Genomic DNA, 19,373 nt, shown 5'->3' with positions numbered 1-19,373 from the left:
ATTCTGTCACCAAGTCTGGAGTGCAGGAGTGTAATCATAGCTCACTGCAGCCTCGAACTCACAGGCTCAAGCAATCCTCTCACTTCAACCTCCCGAGTAGCTAGGACCACAGGTATGTGCCACCAACCCAGCTAATTCTTTTTTTCGTTTGCATTTATTTATGACAACTGATGTGTCTGGAGAACTTCCTGTGGGTCAGGCCTTGTGCTACTAATAACAGCTAAAACCTGTGAGTCTTACCACAGGCCAGGCCCTGTTCTAAGTGCTTTACACACAGTAACTCACCGAATCCTTTAAGCAGTTGTATGCATTTGTATTATTTCCCTCACATTCTAGATGATGAAACTGAGGCACGGAGAAGTTGAGTAACTTGTCTGAGATCACAGAGCTCTTCAGTGGCAGAGCCGTTTTAGATGGATAATGGTCACAGTAGGTCCTCTCCAGCTGCCATAAGCATCGTCCTCAACTGGCAGTTGAGCCGACAAACACAGAGCGGCTTCAGGCCTTGATCAAGATCACACACTGGAAAGTGCTGGAGCTCTGAAGGGAGGGGCGGAGGTCTGTCTGGCTCCCAACTCAGCTAGGGGGGGCTTGGACCCATGACCACTTCCAAGTTCGTCTTTTGTTTTTTTTAAGACTGAGTCTTCCTCTGTCACCCAGGCTGGAGTGCAATGGCGCGATCTCGACTCACTGCAACCTCCACCTCTCGGGTTCAAGTGATTTTCCTGCCTCAGCCTCCCTAGTGGCTGGGATTACAGGCGCCTGCCACCACGCCTGGCTAATTCTTTTTTTTTTTTTTTTTTAAGTATAGACAAGGCCATGTTGGCCAGGCTGGTCTCGAACCGCTGACCTCAGGTGATCCACCCACCTTGGCCTCCCAAAGTGCTGGGATTACAGGCATGAGCCACCGTGCCCGGCCCCAAGTTCATTTTGGGACAGATGGTGGGCAAGGCTGGGAGCATAGGCCTCGTTTGACAGAGGGGGAAACTGAAGCCTAGAGTGTGTGGCCATCTTGCCCAAGCGGGCACACACAGGAAGTGGCAGAGCCCAGCCAGAAATTGAACTGGGACTTTTCATGCGCAGGCTGGTGATTTTCCTCTGCAGCCCCCGCCTCCTGCAAGCTCTTCCTTCTCTGAACTCAACGGCCCTGGCTTCTCACCTTCCCACACCCTCAGAACTCAGTCTTCCCAGGCCTGCGTTCACATGTCATTTATGTCCGGGAAGAGTGGCCCCTCAATCTCTTCCTCTCAGCCCTCCCCAGGTGCCTGCCATGGCTGCAAGAGTATGGGGGTACCCGGCATCCCCCTTACAAGGAAAAAAGACGTGAGACCAAGGGAGAGAAGCCTTTTCCCCTGTCCAGGCTCCCCTTACCAGGGTTGTTGGTCCCATAACAGATATAACACTTAAGGGCAGGCGGGGTGCAGTGGCTCATGCCTGTAATCCCAGCACTTTGGGAGGCTGAGGCAGGCGGATCACCTGAGGTCAGGGGTTCGAGACCAGCCTGGCCAATGTGGCAAAACCCCATCTCTACTAAAAATACAAAGATTAGCCGGGTGTGGTGGCGCACACCTGTAATCCCAGCCACTTGGGAGGCTGAGGCAGGAGAATCGCTTGAACCCAGGAGGCAGAGGTTGCAGTGAGCTGAGATGGTGCCACTGCACTCCAGCCTGGACAACAGAGTGAGACTCCGTCTCAAAAACAAACAAACAAGCCAAAACAAAACAAAACAAAAAAACACTTAGGGGCAGTCCCAAAGGTGGGCTGGAGGGGGCTGGACACACAAGCCTGTTGCTGCTGTCTGAGTGCACATTGCTGGAGAAATCTGGGCGGAGTCCAGGCCTAGTGTGGTGTGAGGTTTGTGTGCATAAAGGGAGGGCAGTCCAGGAATCAGAGGTCCAGGGACTGTAGGTCTCAGCCACAGCACCTTTCCTGGGGGACAGGAGCTACCGCAGCCTCGGGGTCTCACCATCTGTGCTCGGGAGCCTCTGAGGTGAGAGCTGCGCTCCAGCCTGGCTTTACCTTCCCCCAGCCTTCCTGTCTTCACAAAAGCATCTTGGTTTCACCGAGGGGTTAGTTCCAGGCCTTGCAGCTGACATCATGGAGTGCAGGGATTCCCCGCACTGGCCCACGCTGAAGATAGGGGACTCGAGTTCCAGTCTTCCTTCTGCTACCGACCAGCTTTGTGACGTTGAACAAGACTTCCCCTCCCTGATTCCATCCTCATGTCACATCTGAAGCCTCCAACTTCTGTCACTGAGCTCAGGATTCCCAGGCAAGCCCACGGAGTGCCCCACAGGGTCAGAGCCGTAACAGGACTTGGAAAATAACCCAAAAATTGGTGCATGGTTCTTTTCTTTTCTTCTCTTTTTTTTTTTTTTCGGGTTTTAATTTCCCTATGTAATAATAATGAATTGCTATCGCTTTTCTTTTTTATTCATTTCTTATTTTATTTAGAGACAGGGTCTCGCTCTGTCACCCAGGCTGGAGTGCAGTGGTGCGATCTTGGTTCACTGCAACCTTGACCTCCTGGGTTTAAGCAATCCTCCCACCTGAGCCTCCTGAGTAGCTGGGACTTCAGGTGCACACCACCATGCCCAGCTAATTTTTTTGGTTTTCAGTAGAGACGAGGTCTTGCTATGTTGCCCAGGGTGGTCTTGAGCTCTTGAGCTCAAGTGATCCTCCTACCTCGGCTTCCCAAAGTGCTGGGATTCAAGGCGTCAGCCAACACGCCCAGCCTGCTCTCACTTTTCAATGAGGAAAATGAAGTCCAGGGCAGGCCAGTGACTCCCCTGGGGTGAGCAGAAGGGGTGGCTACACGCAGGTGTCTACATCCCAGGCTTCCCAATTTCCCTTCTGTCTATCCTTACCCCTCACTACCTTCCCTCCATTTCCTGCTGCCATTAACCCAAGCCTCAGCCCATCAGCCAAGACCAGCCCGGCTTGTGGAACCTGTATTCTAATGAATGGAGACAGACACAAAAGTAAATGGGGCCAGGCGTGTTGGCTGACGCCTTGAATCCCAGCACTTTGGGAAGCCCAAGACATGAGGATTGCTTGAGGCCAGGAGTTCGAGACCACCCTGGGCAACATAGGAAGCCCCTGTCTCTACAAAAAATTTAAAAAATAGCCAGGTGTGATGGTGCGCACCTGTATCCCAGCTACTCAGGAGGCTGAGGTAGGAGGATTGCTTGAGCCCTCAGTGAGTCCTGATTGCACCACTGCCTCCAGCCTGGGCAACAGAGCAAGACTCAATCTCTACAAAAATAAATAAATAATTTTTAAAATTAATAAAATGTAAAAGTGAAAAAAAGTTTAAAAATGTAAAAAAATGTAGAAGTGAAATGTTCATTTGAGACAAGAATTACGGCAGGAAAGGATAGCCATTCAGTGGGGCAGCCAGAGATGAAGAGTATGGTACAGGGATTGGGGAGAGGGAACTCCAGGCAGAGAGAAGAGCTTGCACAAGGGCCAGGAAGTACCAGATGGCTCATCACCTTCACACAAGCAGCAAGTTGCTGGAGCTGGCATAGGTTGAGAATGAGGCATGAGGCTGGAGGCACTGGCTGAAGCCAGGTTAAGAAGAGAAGAGGACGCCAGGCGTGGTGGCTCACGCCTGTAATCCCAGCACTTTGGGAGGCCAAGGAGGCGGATCGCTTGAGGTTAGGAATTCAAGACCAGCCTGGCCAACATGGTGAAACCCCATCTCTACTAAAAATACAGACCAAGCTCGGTGGCTCATACCTGTAATCCCAGCACTTTGGAAGGTTGAGTCCGGCAGATCACTTGAAGCCAGGAGTTCGAGACCAGCCTGGCCAGCATGGTAAAATCCCATCTCTACTAAAAATACAAAAATCAGCCAGGTGCAGTGTTGCATGCCTGTAGTCCCAGCTACTTGGGAGGTTGAGGCACAAGAATCACTTGAACCCAGGAGGCGGAGGTTGCAGTGAGCCAACATCATGCCACTGAACTCCAGTCTGGGTGACAGACCAAGACTCTGTCTCAAAAAATAATGATAATAAAATAAAAATAAAAATAAGGCCGGGTGCGGTGGCTCACGCCTGTAATCCCAGCACTTTGGGAGGCCAAGGCGGGAGGGTCATGAGGTCAGGAGATCAAGACCATCTTGGCTAACACAGTGAAACCCTGTCTCTACTAAAAATACAAAAAATTGGCCTGGTGTAGTGGCGGGCACCTGTTGTCCCAGCTACTCGGGAGGCTGAGGCAGGAGAATGGCGTGAACCCGGGAAGTGGAGCTTGCAGTCCAGCCTGGCGACAGAGCCAGACTCCATCTCAAAAAAACAAAAATAAAAAAAAATAATTAGCCAGACACAGTGGCACACACCTATAATCCCAGCTACTCAGGAAGCTGAGGCGGGAGGATCGCTTGAACCTAGGAGTCAAAGATTGCAGTGAGCTGAGATCACACCACTGCACTCCAGCCTGGGCGACAGAGAGAGACTCCATCTCAAAAAAAAAAGCACAAAGGAGCAGCAAGGGATTGGGGTGTGTCAGGGAGCCCTAAGAGAAGATGGGGTTCAATTTTCTTTTTTTGAGATGGAGTCTCACTCTGTCGCTCAGACTGGAGTGCAGTGGCGTGACTTCGGCTCACTGCAACCTCCACCTGCCAGGTTCAAGCAATTCTCCTGCCTCAGCCTCCTGAGTAGCTGGGACTACAGGCGCACGACACCATGCCTGGCTAATTTTTTTATATTTTTAGTACAGACGGGGTTTCATCATGCTGGCCAGGCTGGTCTCGAACTCCTGACCTCATTATCTGCCCGCCTCGGTCTCCTAAAGTGTTGGGATTACAGGCATGAGCCACCGCACCCAGCCTAAGACTTTTTTTTAATTAAAGAAGGGGGTCTCACGATGTTGCCCAGGCTGACTTTGAACTCCTGGGCTTAAATGATCCTCCTGCCTCGGCTTCCCATAGTGGTAGGATTACCAGCATGAGCCACGGCACCCAGCCAAACACCCCCTACCCTTTCTTTCTCTTTTCTTTTCTTCTTCTTTTTTTTTTTTTTTTTTTTTTTTTGAGACAGTGTCTTCCTCTGTTGCCCAGGATGGAGGGCAGTGGCGCGATCTTGGCTCACTGCAACCTCCGTCTCCCAGGTTCAAGCGATTCTCCTGCCTCAGCCTCCTAAGTAGCTGGGACTACAGGTGCCCGCCACCATGACTGGTTAGTTTTTGTATTTTTAGTAGAGACGGGGTTTCACCATGTTGGCCAGGCTGGTCTCAAACTCCTGACCTCAAGTGATCCACCCGCCTTGGCCCCCCAAAGTGCTGGGATTACAGGCATGAGCCACCTCTCCTGGCCTTATTTTATTGTGTTTTTAATAGGGACGGGGTCTTGCTATTTTGCCCAAGCTGGTCTGGAACCCCTGGCCTCAAGGGATCCTCTCACCTCAGTTTCCCAAAGTGCTGAGATTACAGGTGAGAGCCGAGTCGCCCAGCCAGGGTTCAAGATGTGAGAGGTAAGGCAGTTCTGGGTGACAGTAGAGCTTGGGAGGGGCCATGGAGAGAGCTTAAGCGAGGCCCCATGTGGTCAAGGGGGTGAGCAGATGGCATGCCTCCAGGACCCACTGTGGGGAGCCCCAGCTGCATGGGCTGCCGGGGAGTGAGCTGCCACCACTGGGGGGTGCTGCAGGGGAAACAGGGGCTGGACTCCAGCCCCAGTTCCCTGTCGGTCTCCAGTGGCCTGTGGGGCTGCTCCCTCAGCAGATATCGGTATTTCCCTGGCGCACTCGTTCCCATGTGGCCTGGTGGGCAGTGCCCAGGCAGGCCGAGGAGGCAGAGAGCAGGAAGGGGAAGCCCCCCCCCGGTTTCTATCTCACACCAGGGACCCGGCAGGGAAACCCCACAGGTCCTAAAAAGAAAGTGGCAGCAGTTGTTCTTGGGGAAGACCAAGAAACCCCATCCTCTCCCTGAAGATGGGAAATCCAGGGCGGGGCTGAGGGTGGGGCTGTGCTGGAAGGGAGATCTGTGGTCCATGTGGCCCAGCCCTGACCATGGCCTCTACAGAGCAGAAACACCAAGATTATTCTTGGATCTGTTTGAGCCCTGATCCTGACCTCACTCAACTTGAGCCTGGCCACAGGCTGAGCCCCGATCCTGGTCATTGACTGAGTTCTCATCCCAGCCCAAGCCTGGACCCCCTGCTGAGTCCCAGTCCCAGTCAGCACCTTGGCCAAAGACCAAGCTCTAGACCCAACCCTATAGGCCACAAGCAAAGCCCCAGGTCACCGATAGTTCTGACCCTAAACACAGACACAGCCAGGACATTGGCCCAGGACTAGGCTGTGAGTTCAGCTGTACACTGAGTCCTGATCCTGATTATAGACTGAAATCAAATCCTATATCTGACTTAGGTTAAAGATGGAGACAGAGCCCTTGGCCCTGGAAAAAGCCCTAACCCTGGTCCCAGATATGGCCTTGGACCTGGTTTTATCCAGCTCTGACCCTAGTTACAAACTGAGCTCCAATCCCACCATCACGCTGAGCCTCTGCCTGGCCCCATGCAAAGGTGCACTCCAGCCACCCACTGAGCACTGACTCTCTTTGCGCCACCTCCCTCAGCCATCTGGTAAACCGTAAGGGAGTCAGATGACTCAAAACCCCGAATCCCCTCGGGTGGGCAATCCCCTTACCTGGCCATCCATCTTTGGAAGGACAGTAGACCCTAGGATGGTGGTGGCAGAGCCGAGAATCAGGAGGGGCTTTGGGACTCTGGGATCAACCAGTGAATAGGGCTGGATGGCTCACCCAAGCATGGGGCATTGAGGACAGGGCTGGACGTGGGAGCTTAGCAGTGAGTCTGGAGCTTGGATGTCCTGAAACCCCAGCTTCCCGTCACCCCCCATCATACCTCCCACCCCCTCCGGGAAGGGAAATTACATTTCCCCATTTTAGCAAGGGGTGGCGAGAGGGAAGAGTGAGTGAACACAAAGCTGAAAGTACAAGCAGGACGGAAAGTGAAACCGGGCACAGCCCCCAGTATAAGACCCCCCCTACCCAGGAGATGGCTGACCAAAGAGGCTGGGCCCCGCCATGGGCCAGACGGCAGGCGACCTTGGCTGGCGTGAGTTTGAAGCCAGGGGTGGGGGGCTTGGTTGAGTTTGGGCAGAGAATGGACAAGCTTGGCTGGTGCAGATGGGGGTCGAGAGCTGAGAGCAGCAACTTGGCCAAGACTGAGGATTCAGCTGGCTGCTGGATGGGAAGGGAGGTTGGCATGACTGGGTGGGGGCCTGGGGCAGTGGGGTGGTGGTTTGTTTGACCCAGGGCTGGGCAGAGGATGAGAAGGAGGCCTTGGCTAGCGGGAATGGGGAGGGTTGGACCAGCAATTTGACAAGGACCAGGTCTAGGCAGATAAATGAAGAGTTTGGAGTGAATAAGCAGAAGCCAAACAGCTTGGCTAAGACTGAGAATGGGGCCGGCTGGAGGAAGAGCAGAATGAGGTGCTGGCACAAGTGGGGTGCTAGGACCAAGATGTCAGCAGCCTCACTGGGTCAAAGGTCTTTAGTTTGATGTTGGCAGGAGGTCCAATCTGTGGCTGGTGGCTGCAGAACTCAGGGGCTAGAACCAGAGCAGTAGGCAGAGGAGAAGGTAACATGCCACGTAGGGCAGGTAGGGACCAAAGGCTGGAGGATGGAGACAGCCTTCAAAGGCCAGAGCCAATGACCCAGGATCGGCTGCAAAGGGTAAGGATGGGGTCTGGGGGCTCCAGAGCTCAGGCTGGAGATGGCACAGCTCACTTATGGTTGGGCTTGATCCACCAGGGCCTGGGGGCACCCACCCAGTCCCCAACATTGAGCTGGAGACTCTGCCTTAAGTCTCCAGGATGTCATAGGGTCTGAGTGGCCCCAAAACCAGGGAGTCTGAATGCCAGAGATCTTAGGTTAGGCATTGCCCACCACATCTGGAAGTCCACGAGGGAGGTAGATGTCCCTAGAAGCTCCCCTTCACCTTTATCAGGGGACATTTTGAAGAGCAGAGCCCAGGGGTTAGAGATTGAGAGAGGACAGGGAAGAGGCAGGGAGAGAAGGGAGAGCAGGATGGACTTCGGGCCAGTTTTGGTTTGTGTTTCGAGGAGAATTGTGTAACTCTTGTGCTTGCTAGATTTCCTCTCCCTGAGGGGGAAATTGGTGAATGCTGCCCTCTTCCTAGAGCGCCCATCCGCTGCCCCTCTTTCCAGGAAAACACAGGTCAGGAAGCACACTCGGAATTCAGCCATTCTGGGCTGGGCGCAGTGGCCGATGTCTGTAATCCCAGCACTTTGGGAGGCCAAGGCAGGCGGATCACCTGAGATCAGGAGTTGGAGACCAGCCTGGCCAACGCGGCAAAACCCCTGTCTACTAAAAATAATAAAAATTAGCCAGGCGTGGTGGCACATGGCTGTAATCCCAGCCACTCAGGAGGCTGAGGCAGGAGAATTGCTTTAACCTGGGAAGTGAAGGTTGCAGTGAGCCGAGATTGCGCCACTGCACTCCAGCCTGGATGACAGAGTGAGACTCTCTTAAAAAAAAAAAAGCTCCCACACTGTGATTCGCCCCAGGCAGGTTACCCTGCCAGGATCCACCTGCCGTGGTGGAAACTGGACCAACCTGTCCTTTCGACTCCCTGGAATAGAGCCTCTGGCATTGCCAGCCCATCCCTGGGGACCTCATGGCCAGTTCAAGCCATTAGAGCCGCTTGGCTGAGCCCAAAGAATCCTTGGCAGAACATGATGTACCCACTCCTGGGGCAGGTGGCTGCCTCCCTCTGCATTCTCTGGGGAAAACCCATGGGCTCTGCATTTGGAAAAATCTGGAATCCAGTCCTCGCTTTCCACCTTCTGGCTATTTGACCTTGGGCAAGTCAACCTCACTGAGCCTCATCTGCAAATTGGGGAGAACAATAGCACTGAGGCTGCCACACGTGGTTGTGCAGGTTGCTCACTGAAAAAGGCATTTGGCCAAGGGAGTTTATGGAGGTCAAAATCCAGCCTCTGTCCCGGCACAGTGGCTTATGCCTGTGATCCCAGCAGTTTGGGAGGCTGAGGCAGGAAGATCTCTTGAGGCCAGGAGTTCAAGACCAGCCTGGGCAACATAGCGAGACCCTGTCTCCACAAAAAAAAATAGAAACAGGCACAGTGGTGTGTCCCTGTGATCCCAGCTACTTGGGAGGCTGAGGCGAGAGGATCACTTGAGCCTAGGAGTTCAAGGCTACAGTGAGCTGTGATCACACCACTACACTCCAGCCTGGGTGACAGAACAGAACTCTGTTTCAAAAAAAAAAGGATCAGGCTTCTGGTCTTTTTGCAAAAGTGGGCACGCCATGTGGAGATGCCATACGGGGGCCGTGCCAGCTGCATCGTGGGGTTTTGTTTTGTTTTGTTTTTTTGAGACGGAGTCTGGCTCTGTCACCCAGGCTGAAGTGCAGTGGTGTTATCTCAGCTCACTGCAGCCTCTGCCTCCCAGGTTCAAGCGATTCTCCTGCCTCAACCTCCTGAGTAGCTGGGATTACAGGCATGCACCATCACGCCCGACTAATTTTTGTATTTTTAGTAGAGACGGGGTTTCGCCATGTTGGCCAGGCTGGTCTTGAACTCCTGGCCTCAGGTGATCCGCCTGCCTCGGCCTCCTAAATTGTTGGGATTACAGGTGTGAGTCACTGCACCCAGCCTCCATTGTGGTTTTGAGGAGGCAGAGGAATGATGCTGGTGAAAGTGCCTGCACCGTGCTCACAGCTAGCACAGGCTCAGAAAAGGCAAGTTTCCTTCCTTCTCCTAAGTTCTCAAGCTCTCTCCCTGTCTTGCCACCCTCTCCCCATCTCTCCAGGGCTCAGCCTGTTGCTGCTTCCCTTGCTCCTGGTTCAAGCTGGTGTCTGGGGATTCCCAAGGCCCCCAGGGAGGCCCCAGCTGAGCCTGCAGGAGCTGCAGAGGGAGTTCACGGTCAGCCTGCATCTCGCCAGGAAGCTGCTCTCCGAGGTTCGGGGCCAGGCCCACCGCTTTGTAAGTCCCCCTAATGCAGCTGGTGCTGGGGATGGGCAGACCCCCAATCCCTTCTGGCCCCCACTAACAGACCTTGCCCCCCAGGCGGAATCTCACCTGCCGGGAGTGAACCTGTACCTCCTGCCCCTGGGAGAGCAGCTCCCTGATGTTTCCCTGACATTCCAGGCCTGGCGCCGCCTCTCTGTGAGTGAGGGCTGGTGGAGTGGGGCGGGAAGCTTGTGATAGGCTGAGGCCAGGGTGCAAGATAAGGCTGGAGATTGAGCTGGAGATGCATTGGGGATAGAACCTGGATGAGGTTGAATATGTCATTAGACATAAAGATGAAAGACAGGCATGGTGACTTACACCTATAAACCCAGCACTTTGGGAGGCCCAGGTGGTAGGACTGCTTGAGGCCAGGAGTTCAAGACCAGCCTGGGCAACATAGCGAAACTCTGTCTCTACAAAAAAAAATTTAAGAGTTAGCCAGGCATGGTGGTGTACACTTTTGGTCCCAGCTACTCAGGAGCCTGACATGGGAGGATTGCTTGAGCTCAGGAGTTGGAGGCTGCGGTAAGTTATGATCCTGGACTCCAGGATGGAGGACAGAGGGAAACCCTGTCTCAGAAAAATAAATAAACTGCCAGGCGTGGTGGCTCATGCCTGTAATCCCAGCACTTTGGGAGGCCGAGGAGGGCGGATCACCTGAGGTCAAGAGTTCAAGACCAGCCTGGCCGACATGGCGAAACCCCATCTCTACTAAAAAATACAAAAATTAGCTGAGTGCGGTGGCTTACGCCTGTAATCCCAGCACTGTGGGAGGCCGATGTGGGTGGATCACCTGAGGTTGGGAGTTCAAGACCAGCCTGACGAACACGAAGAAACCCCGTCTCTACTAAAAATACCAGATTAGCCGAGTATGGTGTTGTGAGCCTGTAATCCCAGCTACTCGGGAGGCTGAGGCAGGAGAATTACTTGAACCCAGGAGGTGGAGGTTGCAGTGAGATGAGATCGCACCACTGCACTCCATCCTGGGCAACAGAGTGAGACTCCATCTCAAAACAAACAAACAAACAATAAAGATGAAGCTGGAATAAGGAAGTGGGGTTGGGAAGAGGTAAGAGTGGAGCTGGGCATGGAACGCGGCAGGCATGGGACTGGAATGAGGCTGGAGACAGATCACAGCAGCATGGAGGGTGGGTGGAGGTGGCACTGGGGGTGAGAATGCGGACAGTTAGAGGTGAGAAGGTGATGATGAGGGTGAACGTTAAGCAGGGGATGGAGAAGGGATGGGGATTGCTGGTGGAGAAGGGAATGGAATGGGGTTGGGAATGAGGTTGGAGATGGGATGGAAAGATGGAAAGAGTGAGTCTGGGCACATGGAGGAAGGATGGAGTTGGGGTTAGGAATGGGAATGAGGCTGAAGATGGGATGGAAACACGTGGGCAGGAGGTAGGATGGGATGGTGGAGGAGGGAAGGGAACAGGGCTGTGGATGGAGAGTGCTTCAGGGACTGAGAGGGGGTGGGTTAGAGATCATGGGCATAGGAGTGAAAGGGAGGCTGGAAAAGGAAATGGGACAAATGTCCCAGACAGTGGAGATGGAAGGAATGGGGACAGAGCTGGGCTGAGGTGGGGAAGAGCTACGGGGATGGACTGGAGGCTGGAGTGTGGAATGGGAAGGAGACTCGAATGGGGGGGGGTGTGATATGGCCATCCTTGGCCTGTGGGCCTTTCCTGACCATCTCCCTCCCCTTCAGGACCCAGAGCGTCTCTGCTTCATCTCCACCACGCTTCACCCCTTCCATGCCCTGCTGGGAGGGCTTGGGACCCAGGGCCGCTGGACCAACACGGAGAGGATGCAGCTGTGGGCCATGAGGCTGGACCTCCGCGATCTGCAGCGGCACCTCCGCTTCCAGGTAGAGCCCGGCCACTCTCCGCCACCCAAGACCACGTGGGAAAGAAGACTCGCTGGCTCATTCAGTGATCCCATGCTCTGAGTGTGTGTGAGTGTGAGAGTATGAGCGTGACTGTGTGTGGGTCCATGAATGTGAGAGTATGAGTGTGACTGTGTGGGTCCATGAGCGTGAGAGAGTGAGTGTGACTGTGTGGGTCCATGAGTGTGAAAGTGTGACTTTTAGAGTGTGTGAGTGTGTGGGTCTGTGAGTGTGAGAGTGTGTGGGTGTGACTGTGAGTGCGTGTGGATCTGTGTGAGTGTGAGCATGACTGTGTATGAGGGTGTGGGTCCGTAAGTGCGAAAGTGATTGTGTGGGTCTTTGTGAGTGTACCTGTGAGAGTGTGTGGGTGTGACTGTGAGTGTGTGGGGGGGGCTGTATGAGTGTAAGTGTGACTGTGTGTATGTGGGTCCGTGAGTGTGTGAGTGTGTGACTGTGAGTGTGTGAGTGTGTGGGTCTGTGAATGTGAAAGTGTGTGACTGTGTGTGAGTGCGTGGGTGTGACTGTAAGTGTGTGTGGGTCTGTATGAGTGTGAGCATGACCGTGTGTGAGTATGTAGGTCCATGAGTATGAGAGTGTATGGGACTGTGAGTGTAAGAGTGTGGGAGTGTGTGGGTGGGTGTGTGAATGTGAGTGTTGTGAGTGTGAAAGTGAGGTGTGTGGGTGAGAGTTTGGGTATAGGTGTGTCAGTGTGTGAGGATGAGTGTGAGTGTGAGAGTGTGTGGGTACGTGAACGAATTTTTTTTTTTTTCTGAGACTAAGTCTCACTCTGTCGCCCAGGCTGGAGTGCAGTGGTGCGATCTCAGCTCACTGTAACATCTGCCTCCCGGGTTCAAGCAATTCTCCTGCCTCAGCCTCCTGAGTAGCTAGGATTACAGGCATGCACCACCATGCTCGGCTAATTTTTTTTTATTTTTAGTTTCACCATGTTGGCCAGGCTGCTCTCAAAGTCCTGACCTCGTGCTCTGCCCACCTCGGCCTCCCAAAGTGCTGGGATTACAGGCGTGAGCCACCGTGCCCAGCCATGAATGTGTTTTGTGTGAATGTGACTGTATGGGAATGAGTGTGGGTGTGTTGTGAGAATGAGTATGTGTGTGAGTGTGTGCATGTGTGTGCGCGTGCACACAGCCACACCAGGCCCTGGTGCTGCCCCTCAATCTTCGCATTCTCCTGGGGCTCCATCTTGAACAGGAGGCCATTGGGCTTTGAGTTCACTCAGGGTTTGTCCTGAGCGCCCAGCACAGCGTCTGCCTCCTGTTTCCTTTCTGCCTCTGATTCTCTGATGTCACCCAGATCCTCCAGAACCTTTCAAAGGGAAATCAGAATTTTATACTTAATGAAATGAGAATAGAAAATGCAAGCAGCAGGGCCGGGCGTGGTGGCTCACGCCTGGAATCCCAGCACTTTGGGAGGCCAAGGCGGGTGGATCATTTGAGGTCAGGAGTTTGAGACCAGCCTGGCCAACATGGTAAAACCCCATCTCTACTAAAAATACAAAAATTAGTCGGGCGTGGTGGTGTGCGTCTGTAGTCCCAGCTACTCAGTAGGCTGAGGTAGGAGAATTGCTTGAACTGGGGAGACAGAGGTTGCAGTGAGCCATGATCGCCCCACTGCACTCCAGCCTGGGCGACAGAGTGGGACTCCAAGAAAGAAAGAAAGAGAGAGAGAGAAAGGAACGGCAAGCAGCAGGGAATCTGAGCTATTGATGACCCGACCCAAGAGCAACCTTCACAGCAGAGAGAAACTTCCTGAACCCCACCCCTCGGGGCAGTCCTTGGGGTGATCTAGCTCTGTGAGCATCCTCTTGCTCCTTGACTTCCATTTTCTCAAACCGAAAGATCAGGTGAGCCGCGTTAGCAGGTGACATCATGGAAGATCAAGTAGGGAATGTCCGGGGAAATCATGACCTTGTGGTCACTGATGTCATTGGGAGCTGCTGGGCATGAATAGGGAATGAGGATTATCTCAGGTTCTCGGCCTGGCCCCTCCCTGACCCATGGCCTCTCCTCACAGGTGCTGGCTGCAGGATTCAACCTTCCAGAGGAGGAGGAGGAAGAAGAGGAGGAGGAGAGGAAGAGGCTGTTCCCAGGGGCACTGGGCAGTGCCTCACAGGGGCCGGCCCAGGTGTCTTGGCCCCAGCTCCTCTCCACCTACCGCCTGCTGCACTCCTTGGAGCTCGTCTTATCTCGGGCCGTGCGGGAGTTGCTGCTGCTGTCCAAGGCTGGGCACTCAGTCTGGCCCTTGGGGTTCCCAACATTGGGCCCCCAGCCCTGATCGGTGGCTTCTTAGCCCCCTGCCCCCCACCCTTTAGAACTTTAGGACTGGAATCTTGGCATCAGGGCAGCCTCCGCATCATCAGCCTTGGACAAGGGAGGGCTCTTCCAGCCCCCTGCCCCAGGCCCTACCCAGTATCTGAAAGCCCCTCTGGTCCTCGCCAGCTATTTATTTCTTGGATATTTATTTATTGTTTAGGGAGATGATGGTTTATTTATTGTCTTGGGGCCTGCTGGTCATCCTCAGGCCAAGCCCCCATGCTGGGTGCCCAATAAAGCACTCTCATCCACCCCCTGGCCTCCGCTTCTCTTCGGGGAAGGGCTGCCTGACACCCAGAGGGCAGGGCAGCCTGGAATGGGGTCAGCAACCTCCAGCCATCCTGAACCCCTATCTGCTCCTACACTTTTGGGGTCCCTGGCCCACCTTCCCCTACTATGTCCTGCTCAGCCAGGCAGTTGCCGTAGTAACCAGCAGCATCCTGAGGCCGAGCTACCGTTTTGGAAGCTCAAGGCAGCTCGTCTTTGATTCTGAACAGTGCTCCTTAAGCCCTCCTAACTGCCTTCCTTTGGCCTGGATGCAACTCCAGAGGTTTGTGTGATCCCCGCCCAGTTCTGAGGGTCTTGGTGCAGGGAGTTGGGCTGGGAAGCGGGAGTCAGAGAGGAAGGCCTGTAAGGAAAATGGTCGCTGTTCCCTGTCAGTCTTCCTTGCAGTCCTTATTTTTTTATTTTGTTTTTAAAAGATGGGGGTCTTGCTATGCTGCCCAGGCTGGTCTCGAACTCCTGGTCTCAAGCGATCCTCCCACCTTGGCCTCCCAAAGCTCTGGGGTGACAGGCGTGAGCCCCCGTGCCCAGCCTCCTTGCAGTCCAGACAGCTGACTCAGGCTGGGGAGGAACCAGGGCAGGCACCCTGAGAGGTGGTCTCAGTGGGGTAGGTGGTCCACCAGCCTGTGTTGGAGAATCAGACTCCTTAAGTTCAAGGTCTTCCCAGATGTCTGGTTTTGCCTGCTCCATGAATGATATATCAAGACGCTGAGGCCCAGAGAGTGGAGAGGATGTGTCCCCGGTGGCAGAGGGAGCAGGGCTCAGTGGCGTTGGCGCAAGCCTTCTGGCCCCCACTCAGGGCCTGGCTCCCAGAGCACCGGATCTCAGTCACTGGGGCTTAGGCCGGCCCAGACGGGCTTGCAGCTCCTGCATCATGCCAGGGTGCGCGAAGCCAAACCTGGAGGCCGAAGTCAGGCCCGTGAGAACGGGTTCCCAGGTGCCTGTGGTCTCTTCCCCACCCCAGCCGAGTTGCCCTGTGCCTACCCGTGTCCCAGGGGCCTTCTCCTGGCTGGCACCGGGGTCCCATCATGCCTCAGAGGGCTTGGCTCCAGGGGTTCCTCCAGCTGGAGGGGTCTCTGCTCAGGAGCCGACAGCTCCTCCTCAGGAGGGTTGGGGGCTGGGGGCTCCTCCTGCTGCTCCCGGGCCGGAGTCCGACGAAAAGAGGGCCGGGAGCGACGCTGTGAGGAGCTTCTCGAGAGGTGCACGCGACTCCTTGGGACAGAGACATCTAGGAGGGACCCGGGGAGCGGGGCCTGCAGGAAAGGGGGCACAGAGGACCATGGGGCCGGCTTCGGGATTCCACTCGTTCCCCCCAAGACCCCACCAAGAGCCCTCACCTCGCTCCAGCTGTTGGCAACACCTCCTCTGGCACTGCCCATGGCCTCAGCCGTCTTGGCTTCCCCGACTGACTCCGGCGCAGCTTCTACAGGGGCCTGGTGTGTTGGCCGCTCCTCCTGGCCCCTGACATCTTCCAGGCTTTCTGGCTCAGTGTCCTTGGCCTCTGCTCTCCAGCCCCCGGTCACCATGAGACCCTCTGCATCAAGGAGCCTTGGTGCCTCTCCCTTGGGGTGGTGATCCCCACGCCGCCCCTCACTGTCTTCCCTCTGTTCTCTCTCCTGCCATCCAACAGCCTCTTCTTCCAACAGCGTCCACTCTTCTAGAAGCCCCCCAGCCTCCACCATGGCTCCCATCCCCCCTGCCCTCACTGTCTGGGAGCCCACGCGATCCAGCCCACAGCTGTCCTCTGCACCTGCAGATTCCTCGGCCTCTACCCCCCCTCCCCCAAGTCCTCCCTCCCTGGACTCAAAAGCCTCTACTTGGCCGCCTCTGCCAGCCACCTCTTCCTCTGCTGAGCCCTCCAGGCCAAATTCTTGCCCACCTGCGTGCTCTCCTGCTGCTGCCTCTTCCCTTTCTTTTGAGTCCCAGCCTTGCCCAAGCGCCCCTTCCAAAGCTTCACCAGCACCAGCAGCGCTGACGTCTGGGACCACCTCACCCCCAATAATCCCAGCAGCCACAGAGCCAGTCTGTGCATCCTCACGGTCCTGGAGGCCCACAGCCACCACTTGCAGTCTCCAGCCTCTCCTGGATGTTCTGTCAGCCTCCGCCTCCCCATCCTCAGTTTCTCTGGCATAGGCCTCTCCCAGTGATGGGCAAGGCCCTGTGTCTGCCCCTGTGCTTCCGTCCAGCTCCTGGTTCTCTGAGACAGACGCCTCTCCCTCCTCAATTCCACATCCCGTGCCCTGGGTTGTCGGCCCCTCCCCGCCTGCCTCTGGGACTTCTGATAGTTCAGACTCTCGGTCTCCTTCAGCCTCAGCCACCGGGATCTGGCCTCCCGCAGCCTCCTCCTCCCGCTGCTCGTCATCGGCCGCATCCTCCTGGGTATTTCCTCTCTCCATGTCCCTTCTCGTGCGGTTTTCCCAGGCTCCTGGGAAGGCCTCGGAGGCCTCAGGCTTTACAGACCCCGCGTGCCTGGGACCTGCCTCCAGGCTCCTCTCCTGCTCCTCTTTGCTCAGGGCCAGAACTCCCACGAGCTCCACCTCCCCTGCCTCCCTTTCCTCGGGTTGCTTAGTTGGGGTCTGGGCACTCCCCATCAGCTCAGGTCCCTGGCCTTTGGTGACCCTGTGTGTGAGGCCACCCCATTCCACCCCCAGTGGGCCACAGCTAGTCTGGGCCGCCTCACTCTCCTCCCCTGTGAGCTCGTCCTCAGGCCTGGCCTCTGGAGTTACCTCCAAGTCGGCAGCGCCTTCAGCCTCTCCATCTGAGGGCAGCTCAGCCGCTGGATCCATGCTGCTCCCTCTCTCCTCCTGGGCCTCCTCTGCCTGTACCAGCTCTTCCAGCCTGGCCCGGTCGGCCCTGATCTCCAAGTCCCGCCTCATCTCGGCCTCCTTACCACACAGGTCTGCCTGGCCCTCAAAGCTCTCCCCTGCCTCCTGGCCTCCCACAGCCTCCCTCCCTGCGGTCTGGCTCTCAGCAGCCTCTTCTGTTCTTTCAGTGCCCAGGACCTGGGCCTGTTTGGGGAAAGGGCTCACCTCAGCCTCTCTCTCCTCATCCCCCTCCTCCTCTAGGACCCAGACTTTTCCAGTAGCCTCTAGGAGCCTTTCTCCTGGGACTGCTCCATATTCTGTCTGTCTGACTCCCAGCAGGTCAGCCTCCTCTTTGCCTGAGGTTGTCCAGGCCTCGTTCTCTCCTGAGGCTGTCCCAGCCTCGTCCCCTCCTGAGGCTGTCCCAGCCTCCTCCCCTCCTGAGGCTGTCCCAGCCTCCCCTCCTGAGGCTGTCCAGGCCTCGTCCCCTCCCGAGGCCGTCCCGGCCTCCCCCCCTCGTGAGGCTGTCCCGGCCTCCTCCCCTCCCGAGGCTGTCCCGGCCTCCTCCCCGCCTGAGGCTGTCTCGGCCTCCTCCCCGCCTGAGGCTGTCTCGGCCTCCTCCCCGCCTGAGATTGTCCTGGCTTCCTCCCCATCTAAAATTGTTCTGGCCTCTTCCCTACCTGGGGTTGTCCTGGCCTCCTCTCTGCCTAAGATTCCCCAGTCCTCAGGCTCTGCCCCTGGGCCCCACGTCCCCCGTGCCCTAGTGCTTTCACAGGCCTTCTCCACCACTACCACCTCTTCTCCTTTCCCAGCCCCTTCGGCCCCAGGCTCCTCAGTTTCCCCTGCATCTGCCTCCCTGACCCCCTGCTCCGTCTCCCGGTTGTCCCCCGCCACCTTTGGCCCACTAGCACCAGCCTTCCCCTCCGACTCCCCATGCCAGGTCCACTCTGACTCCGCCCCTCTGGCCATCCCTGCCTCTCTTGCCCTGACCTCTTCCTCCTCCTCCTCCTCCTCCTCCTGTTCCCAGCTTCTCAGCCTCTCCTCTCTGTTCACTTCCTGCTCATCGGACTCCTGCCTCTCCTGGGCTTGGCCACTCCTGTCTTGGCAAGCCCCAGACCCTGCCTTGGATTTCTTTCTGGCCTCCAAGGGGGCGCTTGGCTCCTGGCACCTGGCAGCCTTGGCTGTCTCCCCAGCCCCACTGTCCTGCCTCTCTGCTTGGGACCCATGGGAGCTGCCATCTCCCCAGCCCCAGGTCTGTTCTACAGCTGAGATCCCCACCTCACGTCTTTTGTCATCTCCAGGCCCTCTCAGACCTCCAGCCCCCTCGCTTTGGCTGCCTCTAAGGCCCTCCAGGTCCTCCTGGGCTTCCTCCTCTACAATCTTCCCTGTCTTTCCCACCGCCACCGCCCCTAGTTCCTCAGCCGCCTGCGCCTCCCGCTCTACAGTGGGGACTGCATCTCCCAGGAGGTAGGAGACAAAGGTGCCGAGGGAATCCTAGGAAAAAAGAGGGAGGGGAGAGTCATTGAGGGGAGTCCCAGCCCTTTCCCTGGGGGCCCTGGCTGGAGGAGCCCAGGTTAAGGAAGAGGGTACTGGGATCTGAAAGGAGAAGAAGAGGATTTGCAGAAGGAGCCAGAAAGGGCATCGATTAGGGGTATGAGGACGCATGGTTGGAGGTGGGGACTGAAATTCAGAAAATATTAGGCCAGGAGTCTGCCTGAACCTGAGAAAGCAATCTCCAGTCTGAGGAGATCAGAAGGAGGAGGGGAAAGGTGAGGCCCCAGGGGAGGTGTCCGGAGGTGAGGCCCCAGGGAGTGGGGTGCAAGTCTCTGGCAGCTGTCTGCCCTTCTCACCAGTGCCCCCCTCAAGGCCTGGTGCAGCCCAGGGAGGTGTAGCCGGAGGAAGTCCATCCTGTCTGTCTCTGTCTGTGTGTCCAGAAAGCTGATAATGACCGTCCCCACCCAGCAAGACAAGCCAATCTTCCCCAGGACCAAAGGCACTTCCTCTTCCCCTGTCTCCCTGATGCGTCCCCACCCCAGGCCCTGCCCACGGCCCCTGAT

At 56.1% G+C, this 19,373-nt stretch overlaps 3 protein-coding genes across 3 annotated transcripts in view; 1 reads left to right on the top strand and 2 right to left on the bottom strand.

Moving 5' to 3' along the window:
- LOC129015833 (SAGA-associated factor 29) overlaps positions 1–14,230 on the bottom strand; it is an 89,283-nt gene extending 75,053 nt beyond the window's left edge. Inside the window, exon 1 of the mRNA XM_054454463.2 lies at positions 14,076–14,230. The gene's annotated coding sequence lies outside the window, so the exon portion shown is untranslated. The remainder of the gene's footprint in view (positions 1–14,075) is intronic.
- On the top strand, positions 5,567–14,484 carry IL27 (interleukin 27). Its single transcript, XM_054452739.1, has 5 exons — positions 5,567–5,762; positions 9,816–9,988; positions 10,073–10,171; positions 11,727–11,885; positions 13,935–14,484. The coding sequence occupies exons 1-5, from the start codon at positions 5,567–5,569 to the stop codon at positions 14,193–14,195; spliced, it is 888 nt and encodes a 295-aa protein (XP_054308714.1). The 3' UTR covers positions 14,196–14,484.
- On the bottom strand, positions 14,377–19,287 carry APOBR (apolipoprotein B receptor). Its single transcript, XM_054454455.2, has 4 exons — positions 19,167–19,287; positions 15,853–18,810; positions 15,500–15,768; positions 14,377–15,413 (listed from the first exon to the last, which is right to left on the bottom strand). The coding sequence occupies exons 1-4, from the start codon at positions 19,221–19,223 to the stop codon at positions 15,344–15,346; spliced, it is 3,354 nt and encodes a 1,117-aa protein (XP_054310430.1). The 5' UTR covers positions 19,224–19,287; the 3' UTR covers positions 14,377–15,343.
- Between the last annotated feature and the right edge of the window lie 86 nt (positions 19,288–19,373).

The sequence above is a fragment of the Pongo pygmaeus genome, chromosome 18 (genome assembly GCF_028885625.2).
Source record: "Pongo pygmaeus isolate AG05252 chromosome 18, NHGRI_mPonPyg2-v2.0_pri, whole genome shotgun sequence".
NCBI lineage: Eukaryota > Metazoa > Chordata > Mammalia > Primates > Hominidae > Pongo > Pongo pygmaeus.
This window is presented reverse-complemented; position numbering and strand designations above follow the sequence as displayed.

Bases quoted from the DNA above. Each gene is read 5' to 3' on its own strand.
- IL27 (XM_054452739.1), top strand. From the start codon at position 5,567: ATGCCTCCAGGACCCACTGTGGGGAGCCCCAGCTGCATGGGCTGCCGG. The intron at 9,989-10,072 runs GTAAGTCCCCCT...CTTGCCCCCCAG, and splicing joins GGGGCCAGGCCCACCGCTTT to GCGGAATCTCACCTGCCGGG. The intron at 11,886-13,934 runs GTAGAGCCCGGC...CTCTCCTCACAG, and splicing joins AGCGGCACCTCCGCTTCCAG to GTGCTGGCTGCAGGATTCAA.
- APOBR (XM_054454455.2), bottom strand. From the start codon at position 19,223: ATGGACTTCCTCCGGCTACACCTCCCTGGGCTGCACCAGGCCTTGAGG. The intron at 18,811-19,166 runs GTGAGAAGGGCA...CTTTTTTCCTAG, and splicing joins AGGCCTTGAGGGGGGCACTG to GATTCCCTCGGCACCTTTGT. The intron at 15,414-15,499 runs GTAGGCACAGGG...TTCGGCCTCCAG, and splicing joins AGAAGGCCCCTGGGACACGG to GTTTGGCTTCGCGCACCCTG.